Raw genomic sequence first — 12,676 nt, forward strand, 5'->3', positions numbered from 1 at the left:
GACCATCTCCACTACAACAGCCCTGTATATGTGAATGGGGGCGTGCTCGGCCCTCCGTTTCCTGTAGCCCACGATCAGCTCCTTTGTCTTGCTAACGTTGAGGGAGAAGTTTTTGTCCTGGCACCACACTGCCAGGTCTCTGACCTCCTCCCTGTAGGCTGTCTCATCGTCATCTGTGATCAGGCCTACCACCATTGTGTCGTCAGTAAACTTAATGATGGTGTTGGAGTCGAATGGGACATGCAGTCATGGGTGAATGTGGAGTACAGGAGGGGGCTAAGCACGTGTTGAGGGTCACCATGGAGGATGTTATTGCCTACCCTCACTACCTGGGGGCGGCCCATCAGAAATTCCAGTATCTAATTGCAGAGGGAGGTGTTAAATCCTAGGGTCCTTAGCTTAGTGATGAGCTTGGAGGGCAGCACAATGTTGAACGCTGAGCTGTAATCAATGAACAGCATTCTCACATAGGTGTTACTTTTGTCCAGGTGGGAAAGGCCAGTGTGGAGTGCAATAGAGATTGTAAATATCCGGTGGCCATTTGGTTAATTGTTCATCAGTGTTATGGTTTGGGGTAGAATCTGTTAAAAGGAGCCTTTTGGTCCTAGTCTTGGCGCTCCGGTACCGCTTGCCGTGCGGTAGCAGAGAAAACAGTCTAGGACTTGGGTGACTGGAGTCTTTGACAGTTTTTTGGGCTTTCCTCTGACACCGGAAGTTAATATACACCTTAGCCAAATAAATTTAAACTCAGATTTTAACAATTTCTGACATTAAATCCTAGTAACAATTCCCTGTTTTAGGTCATAATAGTAGAGATACTTATTTATTTCAGCACATTCCCAGTGGGTCAGAAGTTTATATACAATCATTAGTATTTGGAGGCATTGCCTTGAAATTGTTTAACTTGGGTCAAACGTTTCAGGTAGCCTTCCACAAGCTTCCCACAATTAGTTGGGTGTATGTTGGCCCATTCTTCCTTACAGAGCTGGTGTAACAGTCAGGCTTCACACAGGCTTTTTCAGCTCTGCCCACAAATTTTCCATAGGATTGAGGTCAGGGCTTTGTGATGGCCTCTCCAATACCTTGACTTTGTTGTCCTTAAGCCATTTTGCCACAACTTTGGAAGTTATGCTTGGGGTCATTGTCCATTTGGAAGACCCATTTGCGACCAAACTTTAACTTCCTGACTGATGTCTTGAGATGTTGCTTCAATATATCAAATAATGTTACCCCTCATGATGCCATCTATTTTGTGAAGTGCACCAGTCCCTCCTGCAGCAAAGCACCCCCACAATATGATGCTGCCACCCCCATGCTTCACGGTTGAGATGGTGTTCTTCGGCTTACAAGCCTCCCCTTTTTGCTCCAAACATAACGATGGTCATTATGTCCAAAAATTCTAATGTTGTTTCATCAGACCAGAGGACATTTCTCCAAAATGTACGATCTTTGTCCCCATGTGCAGTTGCAAACCGTAGTCTGGCTTTTTTTATGGCAGTTTTGGAGCAGTGGCTTCTTCCTTGCTGAGCGGCCATTCAGGGCATGTCGATACAGGACTCATTTTTACTGTGGATGTAGATACTTTTCTACCTGTTTCCTCCAGCATCTTAACAAGGTCCTTTGCTGATGTTCTAGGATTGAATTGCACTTTTCATCTCTAGGAGACAGAATGCGTCTCCTTTCTGAGCGGTATGACAGCTGCGCGGTCCCATGGTGTTTATGCTTGCGTACTATTGTTTGTACAGATGAGTACTTTCAGGCGTTTGGAAATTGCTCGCAAGGATGAACCAGTCTTGTGGAGGTCTACAAATGCTTTAGCTGATTTTCACATGATGTCAAGCAAAGAGGTACTGAGTTTGAAGGTAGGCCTTAAAATACATCCACAGGTACACCTCCAATTGACTCAAATTATGTCAATTAGCCTATCAGAAGCTTCTAAAGCCATGATATAATTTTCTGGAATTTTCCAAGCTGTTTAAAGGCACAGTCAACTTAGTGTATGTGTGTAGTGTATGCACAAAGTAGATGTCCTAACCGACTTGCCAAAACTATAGTTTGTTAACAAGAAATTGTGGAATTGCTGAAAAACAATTTTTTATTGTTTTTTATTTCACCCCTTTTATCTCCCCAATTTCGGAGTATCCAATTGGTAGTAGTTACGGTCTTGTCTCTTTGTTGCAACTCCCGTACGGACTCAGGAGAGGCGAAGGTCGATGTCAAGCCATGCGTCCTCCAAAAGCACAACCCAACCAAGCCGCACAGCTTCTTGACACAATGCCCATCCAACCCGGAAGCCAGCCGCACCAATGTGTCGGAGGAAACACCATACACCTGGAGACTGTGTCAGCGTGCACTGCACCCGGGCCGCCACAGGAGTCGCTAGTGTGCGATGAGACAAGGATATCCCTGCCGGCCTAACCCTCCCTAACCAATGCTGGGCCAATTGTTCACCGCCTGATGGGCCTCCCGGTCACGGCCGGCTGCGACAGAGGCTGGACTCGAACCAAATATCTCTAGAGGCACAGCGATGCAGCACCTTAGACCACTGCGCCACTTGGGATGGCCTGAAAAACAAGTTCTAATGACTCCAACCTAAGTGTACGTAAACCTCCGACTTCAACTCTCGGTCCTGGATGGCAGGAAGCTTGGCCCCAGTGATGTACTGGGCCGTACGCACTACCCTCTGTAGCGCCTTGTGGTCAGATGCGGAGCAGTTACCATACCAGGCGGTGATGCAACCGGTCAGGATGCTCTTGATGGTACAACTGTAGAACTTTGAGGACCTGGGGACCTATGCAAAATATTTTCAGCCTCCTGACGGGGAAGAGGCATTGGTATACCTTCTTCATGACTGTGTTGGTGTGTTTGGACCATGATAGATCCTTAGGGATGTGGACACCGAGGAACTTGAAGGTTACCTTGGCGTTCTTGAGCTCGGGAACTATCATGGTCTTCTTGAAACGTGGGTATTACAGACTGGTTCAGGGAGAGGTTGAAAATGTCAGTGAAGACACTTGCTGGCTGGTCAGCGCATGCTCTGAGTATGTGTCCTGGTAATCTGTCTGGCCTTGTGGATGTTAACCTGTTTAAAGGTCTTACACCGGATACAGAAAGCATGATCACACAGTCGTCCAGAACAGCTGGTGCTTTCATGCATGGTCCAGTGTTGCTTGCCTCGAAGTGAGTCTATGGGAGGTCAATTTGTGTGTCTTTTAAAATATTGGCATTCTTAGAAAATGCAGCAATAGTCATTACAGGAATTGGTGAGCAGGTTGGTAGGTTGGAGTGGCTGAGCGCTTCACGCACAGGACTTGTAGGCCACAAGTGGTAGTTGGACGAAAGCAGACGTGTTAATATACTAACCCCTACGCTAACCATTACCTTACCCACTCACAAGCCTAAACCAGAATTATGTGAAAATACCCATCCATATACATACATTCACACATGCTAATGTCGTCGTTGAACTATGAACCAATCATGTGAGAGTGTGCTTTGTTTCCATCAGGACATTATTTACTAGAACAACACTAGTTGGAGCCCCACCGGCACCTCCACAACATAAAACATTTATGTAGGATCTTAATTTGATCACTCTGTTGTTGCTGAGAATTGCAGATGAGCTTTGTGATTTACATAAATTCACTGAAAACCCACACTAACACACAGTTAAAATTAACAATTTTGCACTTTTCATGCAGCCTCATTTTGGCCAGCTTATAGTTTAACCACCCATCAAACAACATTATGGACTAAACGTTAAAATCCTGTTGCTGCAGGATTATTTTGATGTGACAATACTGGTCGAATTAAGATCCTACATCTGTATATTGCTTCAGGCCTAATGTGCTCTTAGCTGCAAAATATGCCATGTCAGAGGCCAAGACTATTTGTACTTCCTATGCCCCACCCACTGTTAAAGGAGGAGATTACAGTGAACTAAATAATTTACCAAAACAAGCTGGCAAACATCAAATATGCAAAAGGTAATGTTTATATGCCAACTATTAAGATGGCAAGCAAAGCACTTATGCAACCCAAAGCAATTTCTCCACAGTCCAATGCGTCACCAACATACGTGGAACTGCATCTGTCACAGAGCCAGATAGCTCTATAGGACATTCCCTGTTTTCAAGCCTTGTGTTGGTAAAAAAAAATGTAAGGAATCAATTAGAAATGTAGAACAGAACAGCAAGGGTGAAACTCTTCTTTGACCTCATTCTTACATCAAGTATGTCATAGTTCCTGGCTACAGGTTTGAATTGTTTCTCCTATAAGAGAACCATTGCTTGTTAGTGGTAACAAGCATTGCAAAGAGCGGGGGATTTATGTGTTCAAGAGCACTCTTTCTGATCTCTCATGTGTAAATGAAAGGGGGAACTCAGGTCATGGCCATGAGTTAATCTATGGTGATTTATACATCTTAAAAGGCCTGTTTGAAAGGTTGCTGGAGGCAAGCAGTCAACAATTACAGATCTAGGATCTTAATTTCAGTCAATTTGCTACAGCATGAAAATAATCCTGCAGCAACAGGAAATGTGAATTATGTGGATTATAATTAACAAACATTTTTGTAAGGGAAAATCAAGTCCGAAATTTCTAAATGGAAACAAACTTCAGAAGCCCATTTAAACCGCAAATAAACTGCACATTTTACATTTCCTGCATAGCAGGGAAGTTATCCTGCAACGGGATGATCAAATTAAGATCCTACATCTGTAAACCTAGCAATTTTTTATCCTGTTTCGATTAGATGATATTGGGCCTTTCTCGCCACATAATTCCCAATCTCCTGATTTCAGCTATCTTTTTCTGTGTATAATGCATGTAGGGCAGCTTGTGAAGAGAAGGATTTTCCACCTCTATCCTCAGAGATTCTGTTGACCTTGGGCCACTGATAATTCTATTGGATCTGGTTTCTCGCATTCAATGTTTTTATTTATTTTTACAATGGTGGTTATTAATGAAGTGCAATATAAACACTGACTGTATAAACTCGAGAGAGTCTCACCAGCTTGTGGAAATATCTGCAAACGTTGCCTCTTATTAAACCAATGACTTCATATTCACAGAGAGTTACGTTTCGTTGGTCAGTTTTAGAGCAACAGTGTTTTACTGCTTTAGGGAAACAGCTCAGTTGCTAAAGATGTAACACAAATTTTTAAAAACATGTTGATGGAATTAACAACATACTGTTTATTCTCCTAGTAGTTTTTTAGTCCACAATCTCTATTGAAGACTGTGTCACGGGTATTTCAAGATAAGATCATCCTAAAATCAGAATTGACATGGTAAAATGGTAATTACACGATAATAACCTGCACCAATAGACACAATTTGTGTTTGACACCAGGGACACACACACCTTTTGGATAAAAGCTTCACTAAATGGCAGATATTATTATTATTTATATTACCATTAAAGAAGGATATGAGGACAACTAATGCATTTCCTGCTTTGCAATCAAAGTATTTTCAGTGTCATGTCAAAGCAGCCATGGACATGGTGTTGAAAACGTCCATTCATTATATCATTGGTTTATATAGACCATGACGAGGAAGGCGGCTTCCATTGAGTCCAGCTGCTATTTATGGGTTCAGTGTTTTGCATCATTGAGGATTACCATTCATGTTCATAATGGACAATGTGTCACTTGTTACATTTTCATGTTGGGAGGGATAAAAGCTCAGACACAGCCCCCTAAGAGGATCATGTGGGCTTGAGTGGGGGACACCTACTCTTCATCATCATCAACAACAACAACGCATTCACGTTCACAACCATGTTGGTTAGGCCTATGAACACACACACACACACACACACAATCCATTGCTACTACACCACAGTCACAAAGTTTAGACCCTAAAAAACAAAGTGGAACTAGTTATATGAATCCATTAATAAGATAGACATTCAGGATGTGAAAAGGCAATACGACTAAAATAAGTCTCTTAAGTCAAGTCTAGTCCAGACCATTAGAGAGAAACGAGGGATGCAAAGCGGGGTTGATAAACGACAGAGCTTTGACCTAATTATCTACAGCGGTTCAGTAATAGCTTAGCTACCAAGCATATGTCCCAAATGACACCCTAAAATATATATATTTTGCCCATAGCCCTATGGGCCCTGGTCAAACGTAGTGTACTACATAGAGAATACGGTGCCATTTGGGACGCATCCAAGTCTTTCCTCACTTGCTGAGGAAATGGGACATAAAACGCATTCAGGATAGCATATTTAGTCCCCTGGTCCCAAGATTACCATCGTAACCTGTTACTCTGGCAATGTTGGCCAAATATTTAATGTTGGCTTTAAAGCATTCAGACCTCGAAGCCTACGATTTTCAGGTAGTGCTCTGCATTCATTTCCACTTAAATGCATAGTTTGTTAGAATATTCTTGCTAAACAATACAAATCCAGTGTCTATTTGCTTATCTACATTTCTTGTGTGATAATAGGCAACCTGATGGGTAATTGGACTGGGGGTTAGTAGAGAGTGCTTTTCTCAAGTACATTCATATGCTTATGAAGAAAATTAGTTGAAGGCTACAGGTCCAAGTGTATGGATTAACGAAAATAATAAATTGTCAACACAATCATTTTGCATTTTATGTAAGCTACAGGCTAAATAACAGTGATAACTGCACGATGCAAAACCAGTGGGTATTGAATAATGCTCTAGCACTCAGGCCTACTGTTCTCAAATGTGGGGTAAAGGGCTGAGGCTATTTTAGGATTCAAATTTAGAAATGCGACAGAAAATCTACGACGGCATAGTCAGAGGATTTACAAAGGCAGGCTTTCGCGCGGACGTGCTTTACAGCCTCGCGACCATGTTTTTATCGGTTTGGCACAGAAAATGGAAAACAAGTTTACATTACACCGGGCTATAAAAAAATCAGTAAGGTTCATATTCCGGGTAGCACTAAATGAAACTCCTGCAGGTAACGGAACAGCGCCAGGTAGATTAAAAGAAAATGCTATATTTCGCCGTACAGTAGGCTAAAGAACAGACAAATAGGCTACCTGTATTCTGGTAATCTACAGATTACACAATTTAAATGGTTTGTAGCAGCCTATAGTGAACAAATACATGCATTGTAGTGTGTGCAATGGGTTAAATATTGTCTTTGGTGACATTTCCAATTGCTCACAAGTTAAGAAATAATACGTTATTAATGAGTTATTAAAATTAATCAAACATACACTTGGAGACATTGATAGAAGTGTATAGGAGGATTTCAGACCACTGTAGACTCTTGGGGAGTCTAAAATATAAACTAGAATGTGGCACTTAGGTTCATCACTTGAGGAATTCATGTTGAGAAATAACTGCAATTCAAAATTTTGCACCGCGCAAATTATTCCGCAACAACATTGACTAATAATAATAATAATAAAATAGGATAGTTATAATAATAGCCAAATATGGCTAATTCATGTATTAATAAGCGAAACAATGCAAGAAAGGTAAACATTTAATTTCATGGACATTTACATCAATGTGCCACTTTGGTATATCAGAAAAAAAATGCGATTAAACCCATGTGTATGTTGTCGATGATAAAGCCATATCGTATTATAAAATAATGGGACCTTTAGGCAACCCTGAAATTCTCGAGGGCTGATGACCATCCTCACTCCTTGGCTATTTGGAATAATGTTTTACTCTAAAACCCAAACGATGCTACTTGCAGACAATGCCTTCGATAATCTATTAGCCTGTCCACCCCAAATTTCCATATGCATTAGGACTTTTATTACCGTTACCACAAAAACTATCAGGCGCCCTGCGTACCAACGCGAACATCTGGAACAGGCTGACAGAACCGACTATCGGGGAGATAATGTAGCCCAAAGAAATGCCCCCGAGTCCTTGGCTTTCTTACCAGAGCAGTTCCAGCCGGTAGGCGTCTGACAGTCGCTGAGGGATGACGGGAAAGCGCAAAGTTGCTCTACAGGTAAAGTGGCTAAAAACGAAACGACGGTGATCCAGACCCAATCTCCTACTGTCCGGCTCCACTGGTGCGGGCGTCGGGGCTCCTGTAGTGCCGCCGCCGCCACCGATAGACCCATCTCAGTTCAGCGGCGCACCCCGACAACACAAGCGAGCTGGGCAAAAGAGGCAGACACGCACCAACAACTCCGGTCCAGACGTTGGCTGTTTCACCGGGGCGCTCAGTGACCAAGAAAGGGACATCTTCCGTGCAAGAAAGCGTGCCCCATTAAGTGCTGTAGAGTAACCAACGGGTTCCGCCCGATTCGAGGTGGCGCAGCTACAATATGAAGGGGGTTCGAGTGAAAAGGTCTGGTGGGGGGAGGGGGCGGGCAATGGAGGGTGTGTGGGATGTTGTCAAGGGGAAAGTTAGCCAGGTAAACCAGTGAAAGAGGACGGGCAGGCAGGTAGAGGAAGGATGCTCAACGATGAGGAGAGAAAATAAAGATGGGGAAAAAGGGGTTGGTGGAAGGAATTGAAACAAATACTGTTTATATCACTCGGTTTCGATACGGATACGTCCTAGTAATATCCAGAAATGTCACGGGCTTCCTTGACAAGCGCTCCCCTCGTAGTTGTGTTCAGACGCGCAGTGAGTCTGTCTGTTGCGCTCGCCTCCTCATTTCTCTGGAATCCGCGTTGCGCCCACCAGCAGCAGGTTACCGGTCTGGTTATGATCACGTGGTGGCGGATGCGAAAGAGAGGGGGGAGGGGGTTCTCGGTAATTATAGAACGCTGATTGGAGGAGAGAGAAGAATGCTATGCGATGGAGAAGGAGAGGAAGGAGTGAGATACGGCTTTGTGGTGGACACAACGGTCAGTGTCTGTTCACTGTTTGGGCTTGGAACGAGCGGGATTCGGCTCTAGTCACAGCTGAACCATGCAGGAAGGGTGGGAAGATATGCACTCACAATCTAATTGGCCACTTGCATTTAAAAAGGTTGCAGAAATCGATTCGTCCAGCTGGGGCTTGGATTGTTGCTTTGCTATGAAATAATGCGGTGTCCGTCACTGAGTTGCCTGTCCCACAGTATGCCAAAATACCTCAATATTCGAAATATTATTCTCAGACATATTGTTGCCATAGCTGCTTCGACCCAGTAATTTATATCCTGTCAGACACAAAGGCACTGTTATTGTTACGCCTTAGAACAGGGATGGGCAACTGGCTCCCATTTTGTACCCCCCCTCCTCTCTCTCTCTCTCAATTAGCCAATGGACCCAATGGTAAATATGCCTATAGGTAATTTCCGTCTCATAATTCGAAGGCACAGGGGGCAATGTCGAGTGCGCGGGAAATAATGTTGAGCGCAGTTGGAGAGGGTTGAGATAATATATATATATATATATATATAAGTTAATTATATATATATATATATATATATATATATATATATATATATATCGAGGACGCAGAGGGTCATGTTGAGGAGTTAAGAGCTCAGACCAAAATGTTGCGTGCCCAGAAAGTGCAATTGAGCGCAAGAAATTAAGTGTCTACATGCATCCCCCTGCTCACGGTATACTTGCCAGTGCTCCCTGGAATTGCACCTGTGCTTGCACGATATGAGATATGTGGGCTTGCAAATCTACAAAGACTTGATACTCAAATATGATTGGCAGCATTATTGACCAATTAATTACAACAATGACTTTGACTGACTACCTAAATGGAAGGCGGGACCCATAACACGTGAAGTTTACATACCCAGGTAGCTAGTTTGTAGCCAGAATTTCAACATGGAGGACTCCCGGCAAGGCACTTCTTCTTTTAGTAAGAAAGCTAGCAAGCGAATTAAGTCTAATGCTATTTCAACATGTTTTTGATGATCTCATTGATGTAGGCGGCTCTAAATGCGATGGAAAAATGTATATATTTATATTATCTATAAAGATATTTTTTAAATAGCCATTAGGTAGCTAGCTACAGAAGATAGGCTGAAACTGCTGGGGAATCGCTACAGTAGATAGCCAACTAACTCCCACCATCAGCTGAGTTCATCAATGAAGCTAATGATAGGTTTATAGAAAATAAACTATATATTTGCTAGTTATTTTTTAAAGACTTAAGCACATAACACCATAACACAGATGTTGAACATTAGGAACCTCGTGAGCACCGGTAAAATCTCCATTAACTTGAGGTTTATTCTGGAGTTTATTCAGGAAGGTGCAACTTGTTAGATAAAAATACAGGAAACGCTTGAGTAAATGAGGGATACCAAACATATTGAAAGCATGTTCTTCCACACAGATGTGGTTCCTAAGTTAATTAAGCAGTTAAAGTACAGTGCATTTGGAAAGTCTTCAGACCCCTTCCCTTTTTCCACACTTTGTTACATTAGTCTTATTCTAAAATTGATTGAATTGAATTCATACCTCAATCTACACACAATCGCCCATAATGATGAAGCAAAAACAGTTTTTTTTGTGCCCCCAAAAATAGAAAAAAAATAAGAAATACCTTATATTAAACAGCATTGAAGGTCCCTAAGAACACAGTGGCTTCCATCACTCTTAATAAATGGAAGATGTTTCGAACCACCAAGACTCTTCCTAAAGCTGGCCGCCTGGTCAAACTGAGCAAAGAGTGACCATAAGAACCTGATGGTCACTTTGACAGAGCTCCAGAGTTCCTCTGTGGAGATGGGAGAACATTCCAGAAGGACAACCATCTCTGCAGCACTCCACCAATCAGAACTTTATAGCAACTCCTCAGTAAAAGGCACATGACAGGCCGCTTGGAAAAGGACTCTCACAGACCATGAGAAACAAGATTCTCTGGTCTGATGAAACCAAGATTGAACTATTTGGCTTGAATGCCAAGCGTCACGTCTGGAGGTAACCTGGCACCATCCCTACAGTGAAGCATGGTGGTGGCAGCGTCATGCTGTGGGGATGTTTTTCAGCTTGGAGATCAGTACAACAAGATCCTTGATTAAAACCTGCTCCAGAGCGCTCAGGACCTCAGACTGGGGTGAAGGTTCCACTTCCAACAGGACATTGACCCTCAGCACACAGGCAAGACAATGCAGGAGTGGCTTCGAGAAAATTATCTGAATGTCCTTGAGTGGCCCAGCCAGAGCACGGACTTGAACCCATTCGAACATCTCTGAAGAGACCGGAAAATAGCTGTGCAGTGACGCTCCCCATCCAACCGACAGAGCTTGAGAGGATATGCAGAGAAGAATGGGACAAACTCCCCAAATACACGTTTGCCAAGCTTAAAGTGTCATACCAAAGAACACTCAAGGCTGTAATCGCTGCCAATGGTGCTTCAGCAAAGTACTAAGTAAAGGGTCTGAATACTTACAGTGGAAGTCAGAAGTTTACATACACCTTAGCCAAATACATTTAAACTCTGTTTTTCACAATTCCTGACATTTAATCCTAGTAAAAAGTCCGTCTTAGTTCAGTTGGGATCACCACTTTATTTTAAGAATGTGAAACGTCAGAATAATAGTAGAGAGAATTATTTATTTCAGCTTTAATTTCTTTCATCACATTCCCAGTCGGTCAGAAGTTTACGTACACTCAATTAGTATTTGGTACCATTGCATTTAAATTGTTTAACTTGGGTCAAATGTTTCGGGTAGCCTTCCACAAGCTTCCCACAATAAGTTGGATAAATTTTGGCCCATTCCTCCTGACAGAGCTGGTGTAACTGAGTCAGGTTTTTAGGTCTCCTTGCTCACACACGCTTTTTCAGTTCTGCCCACACATTTTCTGTAGGATTGAGGTCAGGGCTTTGTGATGGCCACTCCAATACTTTGACTTTGTCCTTAAGCCATTTTGCCACAACTTTGGAAGTATGTTTGGGGTCATTGTCCATTTGGAAGACCCATTTGCGACCAAGCATTAACTTCCTGACTGATGTCTTGAGGATATTGCTTCAGGATATCCACATAATTGTCCTACCTCATGATGCCATCTATTTTGTGAAGTGCACCAGTCCCTCCTGCAGCAAAGCACCCCACAACATGATGCTGCCACCCCCGTGCCTCACGGTTGGGATGGTGCTCTTCGGCTTGCAATCCTCCCCCTTTTTCCTCCAAACATAACGATAGTCATTATGGCCAAACAGTTCTATTTTTGATTCATCAGACCAGAGGACATTTCTCCAAAATTTACGATCTTTGTCCCCATGTGCAGTTGTAAACCGTAGTCTGACTTTTTTATGGTGGTTTTGGAGCAGTGGCTTCTTCCTTGCTTATCGGCCTTTCAGGCTATGTCGATATAGGACACGTTTTACTGTGGATATAGATACTTTTGTACCTGTTTCCTACAGCATTTTCACAAGGTCCTTTGCTGTTGTTCTGAGATTGATTTGCACTTTTCGCACCAAAGTACGTTAATCTCTAATAGACAAAACGCATCTCCTTCCTGAGCGGTATGTCGGCTGCGTGGTCCTATGGTGTTTATACTTGCGTACTATTGTTTGTACAGATGAACGTGGTACCTTCAGGTGTTTGGAAAATGCTCCCAAGGATGAACCAGACTTGTGGAGGTCTAAAAAAAAAATTCTGAGGTAATGGCTAATTTCTTTTGATTTTCCCATGATGTCAACCAAAGAGGCAGTGAGTTTGAAGGTAGGCCTTGAAATACATCCACAGGTACACCTCCAATTGACTCAAATGATGTCAATTAGCCTATCCGAAGCTTCTAAAGCCATGACATAA

General features: G+C 42.8%; 1 protein-coding gene across 1 annotated transcript in view; it reads right to left on the reverse strand.

Annotated features, from left to right (window-relative positions):
- LOC139380237 (tomoregulin-2-like) overlaps window positions 1–8,631 on the reverse strand; it is a 154,317-nt gene extending 145,686 nt beyond the window's left edge. The window contains exon 1 of the mRNA XM_071122772.1: window positions 7,891–8,631. Coding sequence (XP_070978873.1) covers window positions 7,891–8,077 — 187 coding nt within the window. The 5' untranslated portion in view covers window positions 8,078–8,631. The remainder of the gene's footprint in view (window positions 1–7,890) is intronic.
- Between the last annotated feature and the right edge of the window lie 4,045 nt (window positions 8,632–12,676).

The sequence above is a fragment of the Oncorhynchus clarkii genome, chromosome 22 (genome assembly GCF_045791955.1).
Source record: "Oncorhynchus clarkii lewisi isolate Uvic-CL-2024 chromosome 22, UVic_Ocla_1.0, whole genome shotgun sequence".
Taxonomy (NCBI): domain Eukaryota; kingdom Metazoa; phylum Chordata; class Actinopteri; order Salmoniformes; family Salmonidae; genus Oncorhynchus; species Oncorhynchus clarkii.